Source organism: Solea senegalensis, linkage group LG7, assembly GCF_019176455.1.
Source record: "Solea senegalensis isolate Sse05_10M linkage group LG7, IFAPA_SoseM_1, whole genome shotgun sequence".
NCBI lineage: Eukaryota > Metazoa > Chordata > Actinopteri > Pleuronectiformes > Soleidae > Solea > Solea senegalensis.
Genome location: NC_058027.1, coordinates 13,183,314 through 13,207,033, shown reverse-complemented (window position 1 = coordinate 13,207,033; position 23,720 = coordinate 13,183,314). Strand labels below are relative to the sequence as shown.

The following is a 23,720-nucleotide window of genomic DNA, read 5'->3' as shown; positions in this document are numbered from 1 at the left end:
TTAAAAACATGATCCTAAATATTTCTTGAAAGCTGTTTTTGTCTTATTCAAATACAGACAACATTAACCTCACTATTATCTATAGTGAGGTTATATAAATATTATGGTAATTCAAATAATAAAGCACTCACCATCTTGGCGATCATCATGACATATGGCCCAGCTTGCTGGTTGACAGCTAGGATATCCAGGAGGCGCACATACCAGAAGACGATATTGAGACAGTAAACTGTTCTACCAGGCACAAAGGCTTCGCCTCCAGCCAATCTCAGACCAAAGCCGATAAAGAACATCATGATGGCCACAAAGTCAGACACATTAAAATAGTCACTGAACCAGACTTTTATCTTCTGGCTAATTTTGCCTGCTTCAGACATGAACATCTGGAAAAAAAAGAGAAGGAGGTCAAACAGAGGTTAGCTTATAGGACAGGACAAAAAAGAAAACTGGTATTAAATGTTACTGCTGATGCCCACTGCCTCTGTGGTGAGGAGTGGTGAATGGATTATCCTCACCACTTTGTAAAATCAAAGAGTCTAGCAATTATGATTCCTATTAAATACAAAATCTCTGGATAACATACCTCTCGGATTTTCTCAATGGCAGAGGTGAAGATGTAGAGGATGACCACCCACTCTTGAGGAGAAGGCCAGTTGGGCATTTTCACGAGAACCACATAAGAATACAACATCAAGAAGGCAAGGTAGAAGAGCTGAGAGTGGGAAACACATAACCAAGAATAAAAACAGAGCTCAAAAGGGTAGCAGGTGGGCATATGTTACACATGTAACCACATATCACTCTTTTATAGAAATTAAAAAACATAAATTGGCTGTATGTAAAGTAAAATGAATTGCTCAAAGTGATGAAACTATACAGAATCACCACCACATACATTTGGGCCTCTTTTGCTTGTACAACACTAGTAATGAATGCCACAGTCAGTCTTGTTCTACTGACTTCAATCATTTCCCCAAGTAACGTAGCTCTAAAGCTCCATTTATAAAAAGAGGTCCCGTATGGTACAATACACTTCTATGCACATTGTAAAACGTGTAAAAGGATACCAAAAAAGGTGATCTTAATGGTTATTGGCACATTCCGTTTGTATACCAAGCACAGTGGTTTGGCTCATACAGGGTGAACCTAGACACATTGCAGCTTGTTGATAAGAGAATAATCACTTGTATGCAATGGCGGGGAATTATTTTTTCCATGCACCCTGCAGCCTTCTCTCAAACAAAGCCTAATGCCAAAAAGACAGAACAAGGAAGCCTGGATGTTCTCTATTGTTGCCCTTTAACTAACGTATTGTCTTTTTCTTCTTCATGGAATTTATTGGCGAGCTACAACATCACACTGGTATGATGTTATGCTATTTACATAGCTGATGCATATTATGTAAATAGCTACATAAGACAACACCACACAATTGAAATGGAATGGCAAGTCAAATCAGGTTTTGGCTTTCCAAACTGCACTCGTGGGTGAATCCTTAACTTCAACATTAGTTCCACTAGGAATTGGAAGTTCTAACTATAACTGCTTACAGATCTATAAAGCAGCTTGGTTCAAATGAAAACTTTTATTTTTTTATAATAATAATAATAATAATAATAATAATAACAACAATAATAATAACAACAATAATAATAATAATATATAATTTCCTGTAAGGAAAAAAGTACATGTAACATGTAAACCAAGGGAACAAAAAGCTCCTTGACTGTGGGAAAGCTTATTGAGCATATAGGCAGGTTAGGTTGGATAAGTCAACCTTTAAAAAATTGCTGAACCTTGAAATGCAACAGGTGAATTTGTTGGAAAATCAGCCATTAACTCTTCTGTCTGATGGCCAACACGTTGAAATTGAGAGAGAAGCAGGTACAGCAGATGTAGATAAGCTCAGACACAGGCAATATTACACAGACTTGCAGTTTCAGTGATGTTATCAGCACCTCTTGGTTTAGAATGGCCAGAAAAAACAGCCCTGACCAGAACAGCAAATACGAACCCTCAGTGATGGCTCCCAGGCCCCTGAGAACCAGCCTCAGGCCTGTATATATAAATAAACATAGGCCAAGCCACTCAATTCAGTTGGGAAAATCCTGGTTTCACCCACAAACCAGAACAACGTTATCTTACAATCAACTGTGGCATCATAATGACATGCATACATACACCGCTAATATACTAAGAGAGTGTGTTTCGGATGTTTGTATATTGTATACAGCCATCTGATTAAGTCACACCTTGATCTCTCTCCAGCTATTGGTACTCATTGAGAGCCACAGTCTGGATAGGGTCATATTCAGCGAGATTAGGTTCATATCAAAACATTTCATGGAAATTTACAAGGTAATTAATATAAAAGGGCTAGATTGACCACTTGCAATGGTTTCAGAAGATCCAGTTTTGTGGGCCATGCCTGTGTGAAACAGTAAGCTCCAAGGCAGACATCTTTCACCTTCAAATAAATGTTTAAGGACATGTCTCTGCTTTCTGTACTCGAGTAACAACATCTTCCCTTTTTAGGTATTTCTGCAGATTCAACACAAGAATAGATAGGTAGTCGAGTGTATAGATGAGTTTTCACTTCTGTAATATTCATACCGTGCTGGACCAGAACTTGACAATAGGAGCATGGTAGAAGGCATAGATCTTCCTGGTTAAAGGCAACTTCCTGGAGCGAACGTGCGTCTCTATTTCATTTTTTACCTCCTCGTTGTCATGGGATCTGGACTCCTTAAACACATCCTGCAGAAAGGATCAAAAGGCTCATATTAGACAATAGCAGATTTCAATATGGATTTATTTTTTATTTTCACAAAGGATATGCAGCACATTTACAGCCATATATAAACAAAGACGCTTATTTGATGCATTTACACATTTTAAAGACTTATTAGGCCACAGATAGGGTGACAGCATATTGTTGAGATTTCAAAAGGGGAGATAAAGAAAGCGAAAACAGTAGAAAGAGAAAATCTGACCATTTGTATATCTTCAGGTATGTTCTGAAAGTTGTGTTCGCTGTCTTCCATGGTCATTTGGTGGTCATCCTGACTCTGCGGGATGTGAGCCATTTCAGCCTTGGATTTGTACTCCAACAGTAGGACGGCAGGAGGCACCAAGATACTCAGAATCACCTACAGCCAAACACACAGACGTATGTGGGTGGATGCTGCTATATTTGTCAAGATCATCCTCTGAATTGCTAAAAATGCAACTTTAATGGCACAAACCCAAATGTAAATATGAAAACTAAAATTACAACTACCACAATAAAAGCACACTGTCCTAATTTAGCCACTTTCTTTTGGCTTTTATAAAATTCTTTGGACTAAAATTGCTTGTTTGCATTCCATTTTCTGTTAAGCATTGACATCACCAGGCAATGTGTGTAATTATAGGTTTGTTTTGATCAAGTTTGTAGAGCGAGATCAGACACCAGACTCTAAGCAGGTGACCAATCAAAAAAGATCAAAAATAAAATCTGAATGGAACATGAACCTTGTACCAGGAGTTCTTGCGCATGTTCAGCCGTCCCATCCACATGTCTGAAAGCAGCATCTGAGTACACGTATGAGCCACAAATGGCCGCAAGTGGGAGGAGACAGCCAACTTCAAACATGTGGAATTGCTCCAGTTCTTCAGCTCATAGGTCAACAACTTCATGGCCATGGTCTCATCCTGTCTGAATGATTGCTCCAGCAGGTCCACAGCCAACGTTCCAAACTCACTGAATAATGACAGCACATGCAACAATGCTTCTACATTCATTTTCTGAAAGAAAATAAAGTTTTATAGCCATCTAACATGTATCAAAGATACTTACTTTGAATACTCCTTGAGCTCCTCTGATGTGTCGTCCACTACATCGCTCTTCTTGGCCTCGTAGCCCATAGATCGACAGAGTTTGCAGGCCACCAGGGCCTTTGCCATGCTCTCCTCACCATGCTGCCAGAAGAACAGCGACATTTTCTGCCTCTTCAACAGCACAGCCCATACCAAGAGTTCATTGAAAGGGTAAGGAAACCGCCGTGTCTCTGGGTCATCTATGTCCACTATCTCTTCTTTGCTCCTCTTTTTGTTCTGCTCTATGGAAGACTCAAGCTGTGAGGAGAAGAAAGAAACAGTGAAAGGATAGATATAAACAGATATTATTTTCCTCTTTTAATAGCAACCAGTAAGACAGCTGGTACAGACAAGCAGATAGGCAGGGCTTTACTTTAGGTTTGTATGGCTGTGCAGTTTTGATGAAGTGGTTGTGCCTCGTCTTCTCCTTCTTGTCAGCCTGCATGCTGAAAGACTCATGATTTTTCCGCAAATGAGAACCAGGACCTGCTGGGTGGCGTCCTGATCTCTGTTTTAGGACATGAACATGAACATATCATCAGATTTATTGACTGACAGCTGCTTTTATTTTAGTACACTGTATAAATCACCCCATTGAATGAAGTTAATAACACAGCAATATAAAATATCATTATCAAGATTCTGAAGCACTTAAAACTCACTCTACTGTTTCCATGGAGATTGTTGTAAATGATCCGGAAGCGTTTCCTTGTGTAGTTGCACCTGTAAGTCCCGCCCATCAGGAACTCAATAACCAGGCCCACATCAATTAAAGTGATTTTGTAATTTGGAGGAAGATGACTCTGTAACGGGGAACAGAGAGAGAAAAAAAAGGATGAAATATAAAAGACATATATAAAAGTCCTATATGTATATAGACATATATAGATATACCTACATACATACATACATACATACATACATACATACATACATACACACATACACACACACACACACACAGTAATATAAATACAAAAACTATACAAGAATAGAGCCGAATACCTGTTTAACATCTCTAACCAGGTGGAGAAGGGTTGGGTTGTAGGGGGGTTGTTTCTGAAAAGAGAGAAACAAAAAACACTTTATGGCATGTGATGTAATGTATATTCATATTTTAATGGTCCAATGTTTTATAATATTACCGTGTTGTAAAGTTCCTCCAGTCGATTGATTGTCAAGAAACGGTGCATGCTTACACCGTTCTCAATGAGCAACTTGACAAAATCCACCCTGTCCATGATGAGCGCATCCAGCATGGCTTGCTCCAGTGAGCTCACCTATTCAGAAATAAACATGACTCTATAAAGCATATTTTTATTGTAACTTATTAATCAAACAATAAGGGTGAAGACCTAAAACAAAGTTTAAAAATGAACACAAGCAATGACGGCAGCTCATGAAGGCAACAGCCATTGGGTTCATATTAGAGTCAAGACAAGCACTTCACAGCAGTCTGACAGAGTCCAGATGACACATTCATGCCAACACATGCGCGCCATCACGGTGTATACACACAAACACGCAGACGTACCAGGAGCTGCTGTCCGTACACAAACACATGATTCTTGGCGATGTCTACACGGTCCCAGGCCAGACAGAGCACTAGCTGATCAAAGGCAGATGCGTCTGTGCCTAAAATACACAGATGTAAACACACAAAAAACAAATCTTAATTTGAGTATAATAAAAGCCTTACCAAAATTTATTAAGCCATACATCTTGTTAGTCAGCTAGCAGAATGTGAGGGAGTTACAAGAACAACAATATTAGTCTACAAAGCATCCCAAAGTAAATCTCTGCAAAATACAGCTTTATTATCCTTATTATCTTTCTCAAAAATCATCATCAATTGTATGGATGCCAAATGAGTATTTCAGTTTGAAGGAGTAATTTTAATAAATGTTTTTTTGGTCCGTTTAAAAATCCACAATTGAAAAAGATGCTTTTATGATATCATTTTCAATGATCCTCCAAACCTCCCATTTAATATCCCATATACTCAATTAATTCTACCATTGGAGAAAATGGAAAAGTCTCTAAGCAGTCCACACCTTATTTCAAAGGTCTGAGAGCCTTTGTACCCCAGGGTCCTTTTAATGTTGAGTTACTGTTTCACTAAGATGAATGTGCTCTTGGCCAACAACCATTTGAATGGGTGAGCATTTCAGTCATAGTCCAGCAGTTTGTCTTTTGAACGTCTAAACCCGTTTCTCCAGATTATTTATCAGCTGCTGTCACTCACAAATTCCCAGGCTTTGTTTAAATTGATTGGAATGTGGATGACAAACCAGCTCTACGGACAATTTGTCACACCAAGTTTCAGGTGAAAAATGTGTTCCATACTTGAAATGTCAGTTTAATACACTTTTCTTTTCAAAATGCATTCAAGCTAAAACAGACCCCATACAGCAAAGTGGAAGCATTAAAATTGCCCAGGTCAGTGACTAACTAAAATAAGAGGGAATAAGACCGAGAGGCATCCAGCTCAGTAACTGACAATCTTGGAATAAGGAGGCCCTGTGAAGATGAGCAACATGAGCTCCCCAGGAAAAGAAAGAAAGGGGAGCACAGAAGGGTAACTCTGTTTTCAAAGCATATCTATATCAGAATGAAAACACTACAGCCTTGAAACATTTATCCCCAGATCAACAATCTCAGCTTGTGAAAAGCCTGAATCAACTGTACACAAGAGCAAGAAGGGGAAGGGAAAAATCATTCACTAACCTTGGAGTAAAGCCCTCAGAATGGCTACATCAATGTCCTGGTGCTCCTCGGAGCTGATGTGAAACACGGTGATCTGTTTGCCAAGAAAAAAGATAACACAAATTGTTGACAATTTGTGATTTATTTATTAAAGAAAACTAACAGTGAACCATCAACTGATGAGAGAGATGTGACAGAAATGTAATTAGTGGCAGGCAGACCAATTGATTAGTTTGGCTGCCTTTTTTGCCCATTTATCCTGAAGCATCTACGTCTAACTTTCAGGAAGTTTATTTTTGAAATGACATAAATTGCAAGTTGATGATGTTGCATTCACTGGCATTGAAGCACAATTAAAATAATTGAAAAACGACAGAGATTAAGTGTGCATTCACACCAGGATAGTCCGAGGGAAGAATTTCACACCTTCATTCTGTTTGGTTCACTTTCACACTGCACTTTTGTAAGTGGGCCAAACCACCTGGACGTCACGTTGTTAAAACAGCTTCTCGTTTGGGGGGTGGTATTGCCCAAAAACAAGCACCAACCAGGAAGAAAAAAAGCATGAGGAAGAAGAAAACCTGACTCATTGATTGGCCAGGACTGAAAAAGGAAATCCATTCGCTTCAGCCGGCTTGTTCGCCAAACAAACAATGGAGCCAAACACCAAATACATGCAGTCCTGAGGTTTCTGTTTTTACTTTGGTGTTCAAACCTAATTGATTTTTCACAGGAAGCTGCCCAGTATGAGCAGGCGAGGTATCCTCACTTCCTCTATTTGGTTCGGTGGATAGTCCGTCCATTCACTTGCGAGAACCACATTTTCAGTTTAATGTTCATCTGCCCCAGCCAGTCATAGAACTTATGCAGATGAATGGCCTCCATCATTTGAGTCTAAGAGGTCCCCTCTTCCTTCTCTGCAGTTAAACTAGCACATTTAGCCCAGGAAGCATTGCAACTATGGAGAGTTGCTAAGCAGTAGCCTCACAGTTGTTTCTAAGCCATGGACAGGAGGGTCCTGTTGCACTTGTGTCCCGCCCACTGGCAAAGAACAGCAGCTCTAGGGATGTGCTAAGCTTACCTGCAGAGGATCCTCAAGAGATTGAGACCTTCCAAACATGGAAGATGGACATGTAATGTAATGTACTTTGAACATAAGTGGCAAAACAAACGCTCCAAGAATGGGTTCAACTTGACAAACACGGCTGGTGACTGCAACCTAAAACAGCGTGAATGAGGATTTACCAGTTCTTTGCTCTTCATGCACTCCATCAGAGTTTGAAACAGGTGGATGGCATCACTGTGGCTGAAGTTGAAGGTTTTCTTGATGGTTGCGATGATGTCAGTCTCCACTCCATCAGGAAGACCACTACAAAAAAATATAGCAGGGCATAATTTCAGTTACGTTGCAATAAAATGAGTCTCACTACAGATTACATTAGGTTGGTTGATTGAGAGTGAGATTATTACAGCCCTAAATTAGTTTTGCACATGGAAAGTAAGGTGGAAATCAAAATATTAGGTAAAGAAACATGGAGCTCAAAAGATTCATTTATTTCAGTTGCTAGAAAACGGGTAAATAATATTTAAGATAGTTGCAAATAATCATACCCGTGTTCGTTCTAATTCAGGGAGTAATATGTTACAATATTACACTTTACCTTAGTTTGATTTGTTTTCACACTGCAGTCGAGACTTGACATGCTCTCAACACTACAAACAGTTTTATGATTGGTCGGAATTTTGTAGGAAATATACCTCTGGATGGTGAAATACAAGTGTTCAGCATATGAACGAGCAACTAGAGAAGACGTTTTTCTGGAGGCATATAATGACCTATTTACTGGACAGTTTGTATTCCAAAGAAACCTCAGGTAAGCTGCTTGGTTATATAGCCCATTTAAAAGCCTAGACTCTTTTCAAAGTGTAGCCCGAAACTCTGTTTACCAAAGTTGTTTCTGGCAGTGGCACTGTTGGTCATACCGGTTTGTGGGTAAATGCAGCTGGATACTACTCATAAATTGTGTACACACTGTAAACAAACTGCTCCATGGAGCGATTGCAATCGAGTTGAGACCTACTTGAACAGTTAAGACACATGATTATTATCAGACTACCAGATTCAGCTGTACAGTGCAATGTCATAATCATCATCTCTCATTACAGCATTATAGATGTTGAGATATAACGAAAGTTACCCATAGGATTAAAAAGATTGTAAATGTATGCTTATATCATTTTCTTAATATTCTGTAATGTCCTTCAGGAGAGAAGTGCACACACACAACTGGCCAACCAAATTTGTCTTTATCAGCAGTTGTATAAACAAGAGAGAAGATTACACGTTTATGGGGTAATTGACATAGCATCACAAAGGTTTCATCTGAACAGTATCAAAAACCATCTGTCCCTTATTTATCAAACATCTTTTCTTACTGCTTTAATGTGCCTTGGCACTTCATGCAGGTATAAACAAAGCTTAAGAGAGTCAGTGTTTGGCATCATGCAGCCACTTTAGTTGATTTTTCTAAACACATTATCCAAATATATAATAACACACTGAAACCTTGAAAATACTCTTCCTTTTGTCTCACCTGCCTATTACTTAATTAGTTCTACTACAGAGGAGTTGGCTTTGGCACAAATATCAAAAAAAAAAATTGTTTCCCCAGCCGACCCCTGTTCTCTGCATTTGTGTGTTTTTGTCTTACCCCCCCTCCTCAGTCTGCTTGTGGACATAGGCCAGTATGTCAGCAGCACGCCCGGTGCCCTCGCACACCACCACAGGGACAGGGGGGCTCTCCTGAAGGTACTCAAGCACAGTCAGGATCACATTGGGACCCCCCTCAAAGATCAGGGCCACAACAGGAACACCCTGACCGATACCTACAAGAAAAAAAAACAATGCTTGAGTAAGCAAAGTGACATAACTCCCCTTCAGCTTTAAAAGCATTTACTTAGTGCAGCTCCACCCAAGTGACAGTTTGTTAAAGGCTGTGATGATAATGCCTAGCTCACCATTATCATTTAGTTTCCACCAGGCAAAGACAAATGAAGGGAGTGCCACAGTACATGTACATATGGTGTATTCATGCATACTGCTGCTGTTTGACAATTTAAAAAAACCTATTGAATAGACTAAATTACTTAACAGATTTCTAATTTGGATTTGATTATGTCGTGTGTTGGAAATGTGTGTTAATTTGCTGCACATATAGGGTTTTATTTACAAAAAGGTATTCCGATATTCACCCATATTAATTCAAAAATAAATGATTCATTCTCTAATTGATGTCTGACAAGAAACTGAAAGAACAAAAAAAGTTACATTTCAGTCTGTGGGTGATACTGTGTTCACTTGTAAATAACAGTTGTTCACTACAACTAGGTTACAATTATCTCAGTTACTTTTAAATGATGTACGTAAATTATAACATTCAAAGTGTTAAAATTTGGTTTCTCTCGTCAAAAGGGGGTAGTCTTCAAGCGTGGATAGGATACACTGTAGTACACAGATTTGGGACTTCAATAAACAGCACAGTGTGGAACTAAATATTTACTTTTAATATATTGTTATATTTAAATATATTGAAATGGTATTTCATAGTCCATAATTTAAAGTGTTACAAATTTTTTTCAGATCCTTAGGTATCAAAGATCCCTACCTACATTTGCACAACATTGCATTATTAGCTGTCGTTTCTCAGATATCAAACCAACACACAACATTGCATGAGAAATAAGAAGTACTTTTTGCCGTTTTGCTTACGTGCATGTATTCTTTGAAGGTTGATGTGCTTCTCCAGGTCCCTCCGCAGTTTGACCTCAGCTCCGTACTTGCCCACCGTCCCATCGTCCACCAGGAGGAAATGGGAATGCAGATTGTTGAGAACATTTAGCTTGCTGAGAGGGTTCAGCAGTGTCTGATACGGAGCAATAATCTGTGGTGTGCAAATCAGAAAATGTTAACTGTATGGTAAAAAACAAAAACAACATTCTGACTTTTGTACCCAAAGAAAGTACATTTACAAATGAGACAAACTGGTACTGAAAAAAGTCTTACATCTCTGCCAATCAGATCGTTCCGGTTTTCAATTACTCCCCAGGGTGCGATCCCGATAGTGCAAATTTTCTTTGATGATGTGGAACAGTGCTCTTTGAGCGCATCACCTACATGCTTTGCCACACCTTAGAGACAGATTAAAAAAAATAATAACTTACTTTAAATATTTAAATGCATCAGTACCCTAATTTTGCATTTCACTGACCTATTTCCTTTGATATTTTTACTAAATTGTAATTTTTTGTCATAAACACATACACTTCAGGAAAGACTGACTTGAATCTACCTAAGCAATAGTTTCTCATGATAAAAGAGCCAAAATGCCTTATGGTGTTGAGCTACACAAGTGAAGATTCTAAGTTCAAGATTCAAAAGTCTTTATAGTCAATTCTGCGGTACATAAAGAGGATTGAAAGTCTGATTCCCTTAGCCACAACACACGTGGTATTATGTGTATAAAATATCAAAAAGAACATCAACATCAGAAAATATACATTAACTACAATACTAAAGCTAAGGCACAAGGTGTTTTGTGTTTAAATATATGACTTAAGATACAACTATCAATGACTCCGACACCTGCTGATGGTTGGCAAACTGTCATTTGTAAAGTGTGAAGAAACATCAGGGATATCACCACCCCACATAGATTTTTATCACCAATAACTATCTATATCAATTAAAACATTTTTTTTTATTACTAATTAACCATAAAAATCAGTAATACATCTTGCACAAATCTATGACCTGTAAAACTACAAGAGATACTGTAAATCCCATGAACCGATGTACACCAGAGCATGTGTAACCAAAACCCCACCTATGGGGCAAGTCCACAACAAGTGCATTAGTCCTGCAGATGTTTGTGAACCACAATCCTCAGCTAATGGATCTCTTGGTTTCAGCAGTAATTTGTGAACTTGGAGACCATCCCAACTGGCCAGGGTGCAGCAGAGGCATTAAAAGTAATCACTGGTCTGGGTAATTGACCCTATGAGTAATGATTTAAACACTATGATCAGACCACACCATCTTAACGCGGCGCTGTGGCTGCAGACACACCTCGGCCACCACACACAGTCAAATGACATGCTTAGAGCCCGGTATTACAACTTCTGCTACATCAGCTCATCACACTGATGCCGGCTGTTTGTTTGCACAGGTTTGTGTACAGTGTGTGTTTTATAGAAAAATAGGAGCTGATAAAGATTTTTATTTCAAACAATAACACCAATTGTTATTGACAAAGTGCAATGCTATGTATTATTATTCACAGCAGAGCTGCAGTATCAATGATGTGTGAACAGCAGATCCATGTCAATATGTGCCACCTACAGGCAAATAAAGTCAATTCAGAAATGAAGAAACAACTTCAGTGATTAACTGCATCTTCAAAATAAGAGGCTAGCGTGATGCACCTCAAAATTCACAACAACAAATAGCAGCTGCATACACGTCATGCTGGCAAGTGTCTGTTGCAGCCATCACTATCCTTTGCTACAGGTTGTCCAGCCTAACATGTATTGAGCTTGTTTCACAATAACAGCTCCACACCTAAAAAGGTCTGTGCTAGTAAAAACAAAAAGCCAATCTTAATCTGGTCTGGATTCTATTCACACAGTCAGAAACAGAAGCAAACAATACATTGATAATCCCTTTTCCCTAAATGGAATCGCATTTTAGAAACCACGCTTTCAGCAGAGAAAGTCTGCACATCATACAACTGTTCTCAGACATGCACTCAACTCCGGCCACATCCAATTGTCTGTTGGCGCTGACCACATTCTCTGGTGAACCAGCAGGAAAATCTCTGGATAATTCAGCAAAACTGAACCTGGAAGCTTCAGACTTTTCCCTGTTGTTGGAAATGTGTCAATATCTGACAATTTCCCACTTTGCCTTCATCATATGTACAAGACAAACTACAGAGTGTCAGTCTAAAAAAGACTTCTTATTGCATACCTGTGTTGACCCCTCCTGTGAAAATCCAGGCCCCGGTGGTGACGGCAGCTTTGATGAGGCCCTTGCCCACCACCTGTTTGATGCGTGGGTGCAGATCAAAGTTCTGCACGCCTCCATGGACAGAAATGAGAATCTTGGGTAGCTCCATATTCCACTCCTTCAGCATCAGCCGCAGGATGCTCTCAGGCCGCGAGTCGTGGGACAAACGCGCATACTACACATTTGGACAGACAAAAAGCAAAGATTATTCATGTCACCCAATGAGCAAAATACTTTGAATCCCATAGTAACTTATTTTTTTTTACAATCCATGTCACAGCTGCTAAGTTACATGAAAAACATGCCCTCCAACTGAGAAAAATATGCCCTCCTACCTTGGCTCTGTATGAGTGAGACCCTCCCTGGAAGTTGATGACACCATAGGCGTCAGTGGGGCTCGCTTCTGTGTGTTTTTCCACCGACCACTCCTCCATCTCAGACATGGATGGGCTGGGGTTTTCACCCAGCTTCACATCCGAATACTTGGTGGCCAAGCTGGCTGTGAAGCCAACATGCTGGCGCACCAGGCGTCCACAGCAGCACCTTGAAGATGTACAGAAACATTTCAGTTGGTAGAAATTTAACAGAGCACATAACAGAAGAGAAAATAAATAACAAAACAATGTACAACCATTACTGACAAATGGTTTTAAAATAAGAATAACATTTTTCACATCTCAGATTTAAAATGTTTAGAAACAAGCAATGCTAATGACTTTTTGTGGCAGTTTTGTCTCTCATGGAGACAGCTAAATAAATTAGAAATAATTTAGTCATTTATTGGTCCCGCAGGGGAAATTCCTTCTCTGCATTTAACCCATCCTCTACTAGGAACCTTTCTAGAATTAGGAGCAGCGAACAGCCACTGAGCAGCACATGGGGAGCAATGGGAATTGGACTAGCAACCCTCCACAAGACAAACTACAGAGTGTTTTTGTCAGTCTAAAAAAGACTTCTTATTGCATACCTGTGTTGACCCCTTAACAAGTAGGGTTGCACAATAACATTCAAAATATTTGGTTTAAAAAAAACTGTGATAATGTTTGATAAAATGATTTGCAAATATAGAAAGTGATGCAGAAAGCCCTAGTGCTTTTTATTCATCCATTTTCTAGTTCATCATTTTCATTAAAAAAAAAAGCCATAAGACAACAGAAAGTTTGTGCAGTTAAAACAATGGTCAACTATAGGACCAAAAGTCAGTAATTCAACATTAATATGTAAAACATCCAAAGACCTTTATTATTAAATCATACCAACAAAGGAATATAACATAAAAATGCTCTAGAACCCAACCACGTTGAGAGCCGTTGAAGACTTAGGGGACAATGGCGTAGAATTGGGTAGGGACGCTGGAGACACGTCCCTACCAATATTCAGCCACTACTGTGTAGTCACTATCAATACAACCGCTGCTTGTAGTGTTTAGCCAATGATTATGGCACATAAAGGGTTAAATGACGGTCTCTGCTAGAAGTCCCGCCTCTAACCTAAATATCGCTCCCTGATCGGCTGCTGGTTTCTCGCTAACTTACATGTGATTGGCTGTCCCCCTGTCACTCCTTCTGCTTGTAAAAGCTACATGCAACCTGCTAGTTGGACCAGACGAGGCAGTGCATGTTATCTGCAACTGTGAGTGTAAGTTGTCAATAGATTTGAAGGATGTCAAAGAAAAGAAAACTGGATATAAGAGACTTCTTTAGGAGTCAAAGCGTAAGTTACTTCAAGGATGTATAGGTAGAGGCTCAACAATACAGATATTGAATAAAAGAGAATATTTAATGCCAAAGAGATACACTTTTTAAAAATTATTTTCATGTATTTGTGTAGAAGTGAGCAACGGTTTAAAAACACAAATGAAGAAACTTTGTGGTGGTATTTATGTATTTCCGATGTTGTTGATTGACAGTAGGCTATGTTGATTGACAGTATGATGCACAGTTGCACTACAGCCCTGCACTAAAGAGCAAAGATGAGAAGTCTTCGAAGTTACCTCCTTGTCTTTCATTAGTTGCTTTAACCTATAACATCTGCATGACGTGAAATTATGATTGCTAATGTAAAAAAAAGTCAACTTTCAGGAGTGCTGCCTTGGAGCACTTTTGTGTCCCCACCAATCTCAAAATCAAACCTACTCCCTTGTTAGGGGAACTTGATTTAATGAATCATGGAACAATTACAGACCAAACTAAAAATGTTTTGTTTTCATAGTTTCTTAAATCAGCTCAGGGGAGAATTTGCATCCTCACACACAAAGCCTGGAAGTTAATCGTTTTCTAAGGAGAGTTGATGTTCACTGGGATTACACTGAAAAAGTCTTCAGACTTTTTTTCTGTTGTGAAGTAACAAGTGAGTCAATGTGATTTCTCTGAAGCTAATCCTATCAAATTACAAAGAAATTAGTCCAACAGAGACCTGGAAAATAACTTACCGGACCAGCTGCTGGCAAATCTGGCATCCTGGAAGGCATCTAGAAGCAATTACACAGAAACATATTCAATCACTAATCTGAAACTAAAATATGCTTGACCATACAAATGTGTTTACGAATATAAAAAGAGTTCAAATGGTGTGATCTGTCCTAGTGAGAGGGATGTTGTTTGTAGACAAAGCTGTTTGAGGACATTGAAGGAGGTTATCCGTCAGCTGGGACAGGCAGCCCAATAAAACTGGCCTTAAACCAAGAGACTGTTATGAAACCTGCTGAGTGGACTGTCACTTTGAGTCAAATACAGGCCTAACTAAGCTTATGTTCACCAACATCTCAGAATCATCTATGTGCGAAATCACCGACTGTAGTTAGTGGCAAAGGGCCAGTGGCCAATAATTGATGTAAAAGAAAACAGGAAACAGTCACCTCATAGCATTATGAGTTTACAAGGAGAAAGAATGGAATGCAACTTCTTAACAATGTAACTAAAAACAGGAATGAGTTGGATTGTCCCAAAACAGGTGACAAAAAAGTAACACACAGGGGAAAGTGCTTATTCCCAAATAACCAAGACGTTTACCAAAATATTCTGTCAATTTCTTGATAAGTGTTTGACTGTTTACTGTTGCACCTCTTCTTGAGCTATTTTGTGTTTGTGCATGCCTCATTCAGACATGGTAGGACTGCCTGTGTACAAAGCCAGTACAAAGCTTCTGTACAATTCTGACACTGCATTGTTAGATTCCTGCAAGTCTGCAAAAAAAAAAATCCTGCTTCAATTGACAAAAGAAAGAGCGGTCATATCAGTTCTTCACATAGAAATACATTCAGATCTGATGATAAATTAATGGGAAATCCAGTTCATCGCACAAAATACTAAGATAGACTGGTTTACTGGTCGTCTTCTCTGTCATTTAACACTGTAATTATATTGACAGACATAAACATTAAAATTGTACAGAAACAGGCTCATTTACTCTTTGCAGAGTAGTGGTTAGGGTTTGGGCCTACTTTGACACACACCATACAATTACACCGTTTCCATGGCATCACATAGCTAATTCACATGCACATACCTGTGGGGGTCCTTTGACACGGTAAGTATGTACACACATTCCCTCTTTGTGAAAGTGCTTTCTATCCAGGGTTTCTGAGACTGCGAATAAAGAGAAAAAACAGTTGTTGACAGCAGGTAATGTCTCTCATCTTCAGGTTTACAGCTTTCATGTGTTCAAATTTAGTCCCTGTCCCTGGAGAATATTTAAAAAAAAAATTAATAAAATACTCATCTAGAAAGTAGGACGGGTTTAGTAAATGAAAAATCATGAAGACAAACTTAAACATACAGGTTTGTTATGCTTAGCTCAGGATGATTTTCTCTGTAATTAAATCATTTTTTTTTAAATCTGAAAAGCACAAGAGGAGCTTGTAAACCACCCATACAGGATTTAGTTCAGCAATTCTAAAGATGTAACATGAACTACAGTTCTAAAAGGCACACAGGCTACAGACATCTGTCTATGTTATGAGCCATAATACAATTTTAAAAAAGTCAAAAGGTCTATGTTGACAATTTATAAAAACAAATATTTATGGCAAAGGAATGTTCAATTAATTCTTCATTGTCCCCCTTAAACTAAACCTCTCAGGGACTCACAAGTGATTAGCCACATTAATCCCAGCCAGCACAAAGACGGGAAACCTGTTAACACTGCCACCTGCTTAATACCAAAGACTTTGCTTTCTACTTTTCTTGAAATTGTAATCTTGTTATAATAAGTAAATGAGGTAGGAAGCCGATAGGCTTTTTTTATGCTGGAGCTAGCTGAAGATGATTCTCGGTAGTCACTTGTCTATATTGAGTTTAAATACAGACACTATACAGACAGTGATAGTCATAAACCAAAACTACTTCACAATCCCCAAAAGTCACATGTGTAGAATTCAATCAGTTTATCTGTCTCTAAAACAAAGTTAAATCACTTCTGTCCATAGTCCCATCCACAGTGGCCAAGGTTCCAACACATCTACAACAAATGGCATTTTTCCAGCAATATTTAAACAGGTCATCCCACTGCTTGACCAGTGAGACTCTGCATGTACCTGGATGTCCTCCTCTTCATCTCTGTGTTTAAGGGCTTTGTACAGGAACATACCAAGGCTCCTTCGTGCATTTCCTGGACAAACCACAGTCACCGCAACCTTGTGTGAGCACTGGATAATAAGAAACAAGTCACTATGCTCCTCTCAGTCCCTGTGCCTCTGAAGATGTCCACAAAATAAGCCCACAAGTCTCAAAGTCTACAGTGATGCAGTTAACATCCAGATCCGGCCCGAGTTAAAAGTTGAGTGATCAGTGAGAGGCTGCATCCTCCAAACTCCATCCACTGTTAATCTGTAAAAAGCCACTCAGAGTGCAGATGAATGTGTCTGAGACAAACTAGATATTATGCTTTGGCTGGTGAGAAAGAGACAAGGGGGGTGGAGGTGTGGAAGTGGATTAGTGGATGGGCAGAGGCTTCAGTGATTTATACCTAGTTGTCTACTAAAGACACACCACCAACTGTGATTCATTTCCCGCACATACAAAACCTCTCTCAACAACGTTTTGGCTCCGCACTTAAGCTTCAGGGGGCCACATTTATTCTGGAACTAAATTCCAAGAAAAGAGAGATTTAAAAATTCCTCTCGATCAAAACCAGTCCAGTGACTGAGCTTTAATAGACTGGAAAATTAGGGCAAAATCTGTAGTTTTGTTGCTGTCAGATAATTATACCACGCGCCCATCATTCTTTGTGCTCTGCTCACAACCTGTATAGAACCAGAGCTTCTTGGAAGTTGGAATTGTGTTTGCAATTGTAAGTTATGATTATAAAGTTATCATTGTGTGTGCTGCCTTGAGGATATACAACCAATTATTGACCCTTCAGTGTCATCTTGTTTAGTATATCAGTGACACAATAGGTCTCTAATTTCTAGCAATTCTAAATCACACTACCTGTCTCTGCACTATTGAGACACACCCATTCTTTATTTTGCTTCAACAAAGTGTTAATGAGGCAGATAAAACAGGACTGTGCTAACCTGTAACCATGGCACCTGAGAATGTCAGGCAACAAAGGATTTGAGAACTCCTGCCAAAAGCACACACACTTCCTCACTCCCTCCCTCTTCCTATCTGACCTCTTTCTGAGCTTTTAGTATTACTTTGTTCCAATAGGAAATACAACATATTTCCATTCTGTGATTGTTTGCTGGTTAACATGGTCACGTTTATCTGCCTTAACATGTGTCTCTAAGAGTAAATCTAATCACATCAGGTTACTTCTTCTTCCTACTGGAATCTCCCAGAGGACAAAAACACACCAAACTCAGAAACCTTACCAACTGAGTTCTTCCTTTCCTTTTTTTCTTCCTTCTTTCTCCCCAACAATGTCACAAATCAAGACTGGTAAACCCATCATTCCCCTGGCCCTGCCTGATGTAATATAGGGTGAGATAACATCTGGCTTAGCAAGTATATTACCTGTTAGAAAAAGTCAAAGCTATGGGGTCAGCACACCAGTGTAAGCAGCAGAATAAAAGAAGAATGGTTCTAAATGTAATGCTTTTATATATGATTCACACCAAAGACCACTTGAACATTTAATTATTTGTAAAGGTAGACAACAAATATTGATTGTGTTATCAATAAATAAAAGCAATCTAGTGCTACTGACCGACCTTTGATATGTAATTATTGCTATAATACATTTTACAACAGTTGCAAATTGACCTGACCATAAGTACAGTAGGTGGCTATAGTTGAATTTAAATTGCAATATTTATTGGTTGCCTATTATACTCATTTTATTCTAGCTATATTAGCAGTTGTTATTGATATATACACACATATACACACAATACACTGGTTAAATAAAACTGGAAATGTTTGGAAGGCCACAAACATAAGTTAAGGTAGTTCATAGAGTCATGAGACCAAAGTGTGATGGCTCACTCACAAGCTTTTACACTTGTGCCTCCAGAGCACACAAAAGCTCTGAGAGGCTGCACAGCAGGGGCTGATACTATGCTGGCATGCCACCCCATGTCCTGCCCCCAAGCAGCTTAATAACCTAGTAATGTAAAGCATGTGATGACTTTGTCTTATCAACATTTGGCACTCTTGATTATATGAACCTAGGATAACCCAGATTTGAGAGGTTTAGGTTAGGCGATAGCAGCATATATTAGCTTAAAAGGACTACAATAAAACTGACCAAATGTATGTCAAAATCTATTGAAATTATTATTACAAATGTATTTTATTGTCTTTCACATAAAAGGTGAAACATCTTCAAGAACCTCAAGCAAGTCTAGCTGCCTTTGCATAGCACTCAGAAAGACCTCAGAATTAAGCTGAAACATGCGACCAGTTATCACCATCAACCCCTCAATGATAAGTTAAAATATTAAATTTAAATGCATTCTTATATAAATGCAACATATAATTGTGACCTACTACATTATTTTTTCTCTAACTGTATTGCCAGTGATATTATATCACGTCACATATTTCTATCAAGTGAATATTATGTTTCAATGCAAATTGGTCATCATGATCAAGAAACAGAAAAACACATTTAATTTTCTTTTACATTTTGGAACCACAGTAAACTACAGCTAAAGAGATAATATTAAACAATTAATTTATAAAGAAATTCACTTGAATGTTTCAATATCTTTTTCCAAAGCGAAACGATCACAGTTGTTCAACTTTTTTTTTTTTTTTTAAACAACTTCTTAACACAAGTTAAGCAGAAACTTGCACATTTATACCTGCATGTAACATCAGACACACAATGAATAAATATCAAGTTGATATACACCCCCCCAGTGCTCCGTGGGTGGTTCAAAGTGCATGCAATTCAGCTGCGTGCCTGACCAAAAGCTAAAGCTCCTGGAAGCGGTTTGTTGGGGGAGATGAGCAAGATAAAAGCTACAGGGGAGCAACTCCATTTATTTTTCAAAAAAAAAAAAAAACTTTACCTCAAAATCTATTTCAAGGCCTAGTCATCTTCAAATTGACTAGTGCATGTTGTGCAATTAGAGCAAGTGACAACAGAGCTCTGTGTCTGAGGATTCTTAGTCATTCAGGTCATGGATTGTTTTTTGCATGAGAGACAAAAAATCAACAAGAACCTCAACCAAGTCCAATTGTCTTTGCATAGCACTTAAAAACCTCAGAGACATAGTGAAGCTAAAAACACGCAACCAGTTACACCACCCATCTCCCTCTCTCTCTCCAAATACTGTCTCTTGGACAACAACAAAGTGACGTAAACCTATTTTCTCACAGCTCAGAGAGCACAAAAGCCCCAGCTGATGACCAGTTCAAGAATCCACAATTACATAAGAGATGGAGATCAAATAATGCCGCTACTACTGATGAACCAGCTTCACCTAAAATCACACAGAGCAGTCTGGCAGTAACAGTATCCCTTCTTCTCCAGAGGTAAGCTGGGGCATGTGATCAGCTCATGCTGCCATGTGGGAAATAAGAGTTTCACAAAAGAAAGGCTCCAGCTGCTCTGGATTCCCATTGAAAAAGACAAAAACAATGGAGGAGAATGAGACATTCAATAACTAGATTAAATAACTTCCTATAACCTGGAAATTAGCATTCACCTTGTGATTGAAGGCCACAGCACAGAGATACCATAGTTTTTCCTATATCAATTTGTGTTCAGATGCTTTTGTGGCATCTCTCCATTCTTTCTCTTAAAAAAGTGTTTCAGCAGGAAAGGTAAAGGTGTTTATTGGATCACAAGTGGTCAGCATTAAGTACACACCAGGCCAGAAGTCAACAGATACAGGTTTTTCTATGTCTGATGCCGATTTAACATAACTGTTTTATGATAATACCAAAAGAAACTTCAGTAAATACATGAAACAGGCCATTGGAAAACCTTTAAAAATACACTTTTGCACAATACAAATTAATACAAAGTTCTAGTGGCTTGGCAACATTTCCAAGGCAAATATCGGCCTCTCCTGTATGCAGTGCATACAGGACATGCAATTACACACGTGATGCCTGCTTGCTTGTTGGGACAAAATTATGCTTTTAACAGGACAGTACAGATGTGTCTGCTACCTTATGTGTTAGTGTGAGAGATAGAGAGAGAGAGAGACCTGACAACAATGTTTTGGTCTAATATGACTCAGTTTCGGCTACATGACATCTCCTCTCTCCACACACGAGCTCTTATTTTGGGGAGGTTACACCTTACTAATTAAATAACACTAGGTTGAGACATGTCGCCAGTAAAGACTGCAGCAGGCCTGAAACACTGCTGCGCATGTATGTTTAATTTTAAGTGCTCATTTCCTAAGTTTTACTCAAGGTGGCATTAACCTGTTGCTGGCAGTGACAGTGTGTCTTTGATGGACACTTGAGACAGCTGACAGAAACGTGTGTTTGACAAGTTCCAGCAGCTCTGACATGTGTTAGGGTTTTGTGTCCGGAAAGTGGTTGGCAAACGGCAGCCAGCTATCGCCGCTGCAGTTGCTAGTTAGCTTGAGGTAACATAACTAGCAGTTAGCGCTAGCTAGCTAGCTGGTTAGCCTGCTAACGTTACGCCCGTGTGTGATTTGGGGGATTCCTTCCTGGACGTCAGCGTGTCACCGTGAACGTTTCACTTGTAACGGGTGAGTCGTGCTGTTGAGGTGTCAGCTAACGCCGTGAACACCACCGGGAGCTGGGGCTGCGTGTTTGTCTGACAGGAAGGAGGCAGCGTGCATTGACGGGGACCTGCCACTCAAAACACCCCCCGATCAGTCACGACGGTACTCAGCGCCAATTTGACCTGACTGTATAAAAAGAATGTAGAGGGAGGAGAGGACACGTACCATTCTCTTCACCGTTGAGACTCAGGAAGAGCTGCGTCGTGGCCTTTATCCATCTATCGGCGGTGCTCTCGGTTAGCCTTGGTGGAAGGAAAGCCCGGTGGACGTTGGAGAGATCCGCTTTGGCTGCAGGTCCAACGGAGGGTTGCTTTTTCATAATTGTGCGACTCCAGACTGACGCTGCGTGACGAGCCGGCTGACTCAGCCAGCAGCGCACTGTCACGTGGCTGAGGAGGAGCCAGCGACCACATGTGCGCTTTGTTTGACCTCTTCATAAATACACAGAGCTGCAAGTGCGTTTCAATGAGGCAAAAACAATATTCGGGGCTTGGTTATTTATTTCCATCCATACTTAATGAAATTCCTACTTCATATATTCGAGGCTTCATTATTTTATTTTTTTCATTCATGTACATTGCAGATTTTTTCGATTCGATTTTCAATTGCAGATATGTACATTACAATGTGAACCGTGGAACAATGCTCACATGTATCATCCCTAACCAATAAAATAATAGAATAGGGATGCACGACATTTGACTATTTGACATTTCTGTAGTGAAAGTAACATAATATTGTGCCTACTCGTGTCACAGCAGATGTAGATACAAATGTACTTCATTGGGCAAAATAAATAAACGTACACAGAATAATAGTTCTTATTTAGAGGGCACCAGCATAGAAGTTAAGGAGGTAGCAGCCTATTTAGTTACTGTTGTACTGTTGTAGTCATTAATCATCTGCCGATATCTGATAATACATTTTAAAGCTAATATCTGCCCTATGCATCCCTAAAATAAATATATAAATATATTTTTTTAAACTTCAATTCCTTCCAACTTAATTTCCAAGTTGAACTGAAAGAATTGGTGACATCAAATGGTGAGACTGCAAAGTGTCAAGAGACTCATGGAACTACGTTGGTCTTAACATCCCAGAATATGATACAAACACTTTCACAACTCCATATTCTCTCTGTGCCCTCCATATTTGTCATTGGTTTATGTCATTGGTTTATACATCCTGTTTAGGTGGGTAAACTGTTGTTTGTATAATAAGCTGTTGCACTTGTTTCATAACAAGAAATGGACATTCATTCAGGCTGTTGTAGAAACATGGCAACGAAAGATGGCAGCCTATGTAATGCTAGGCCCTTGCCTGAAATACATTTAAAAGGCTTATACTACGACTATGAAAATTAAACAATTTTAATTTTGAAGTGATTAAATACAACCCTAATTTGCACATGCATAAATGTAAATGGTCCAAAAGAAAACCCAACATCCACCAGATCAAAAATGAAAAGACTTTATTTAGAAACACTAAAAAGATTGACAAAATCTATTAATTTGTTGTTCCAGTGTTATCTGCTCTCCTAAATTGTAATTTTAATAAAAGCTGAATAAAGAGGTGAAAAGAGTAGTAAAACACTACATGTTTCCAATGCTCTTTATTCTCTGTCCCTTAGCAGCCTGGCTAAGAGGTAACTTGATATTATTTTATAAATTTGCTTTTTAGTATTAAACATATAGTAAGACAAGAAATGTGGTTAAATGGTAACCATAGTCTTTTAAAATAGTTAATGAATAATTTTACTAATGCTTCACAGGTTAGTCTGGCACCACTAAAAAAAACAACTGTTTGCCATACATGTGAAAATCGATAATTTACTTGGGACAACTGCATTTTTTCTTTTAACCTGTAAACATCCATCCATCAGCTCCCACTTTATCCTCCACCGTGTGTCAATCTCAGCTGACATAGGGTGTTAGG

At 39.0% G+C, this 23,720-nt stretch overlaps 1 protein-coding gene across 7 annotated transcripts in view; it reads right to left on the bottom strand.

Moving 5' to 3' along the window:
- Positions 1-22,139, bottom strand: part of trpm7 (transient receptor potential cation channel, subfamily M, member 7) — a 35,387-nt gene extending 13,248 nt beyond the window's left edge. Inside the window, exons 1-21 of one of the 7 annotated variants that reach the window (XM_044029918.1) lie at positions 21,951-22,139; positions 16,136-16,215; positions 15,060-15,098; positions 12,964-13,171; positions 12,590-12,803; positions 10,628-10,752; positions 10,334-10,505; positions 9,276-9,450; positions 7,810-7,933; positions 6,586-6,658; positions 5,393-5,493; positions 5,004-5,138; positions 4,864-4,917; positions 4,521-4,661; positions 4,232-4,366; positions 3,839-4,116; positions 3,514-3,742; positions 2,994-3,149; positions 2,614-2,757; positions 584-712; positions 132-383 (exon numbers count right to left, since the gene is read on the bottom strand). In XM_044029918.1, the coding sequence (XP_043885853.1) occupies positions 132-383; positions 584-712; positions 2,614-2,757; positions 2,994-3,149; positions 3,514-3,742; positions 3,839-4,116; positions 4,232-4,366; positions 4,521-4,661; positions 4,864-4,917; positions 5,004-5,138; positions 5,393-5,493; positions 6,586-6,658; positions 7,810-7,933; positions 9,276-9,450; positions 10,334-10,505; positions 10,628-10,752; positions 12,590-12,803; positions 12,964-13,171; positions 15,060-15,098; positions 16,136-16,215; positions 21,951-21,953 (2,967 nt within the window). In that variant the 5' untranslated portion in view covers positions 21,954-22,139. Of the gene's footprint in view, positions 1-131; positions 384-583; positions 713-2,613; positions 2,758-2,993; positions 3,150-3,513; positions 3,743-3,838; positions 4,117-4,231; positions 4,367-4,520; positions 4,662-4,863; positions 4,918-5,003; positions 5,139-5,392; positions 5,494-6,585; positions 6,659-7,809; positions 7,934-9,275; positions 9,451-10,333; positions 10,506-10,627; positions 10,753-12,589; positions 12,804-12,963; positions 13,172-15,059; positions 15,099-16,135; positions 16,216-17,162; positions 17,479-21,950 lie in introns of those variants that run through there. The other 6 variants (XM_044029921.1, XM_044029920.1, XM_044029923.1 and 3 more) reach the window with 6 other exon arrangements.
- Between the last annotated feature and the right edge of the window lie 1,581 nt (positions 22,140-23,720).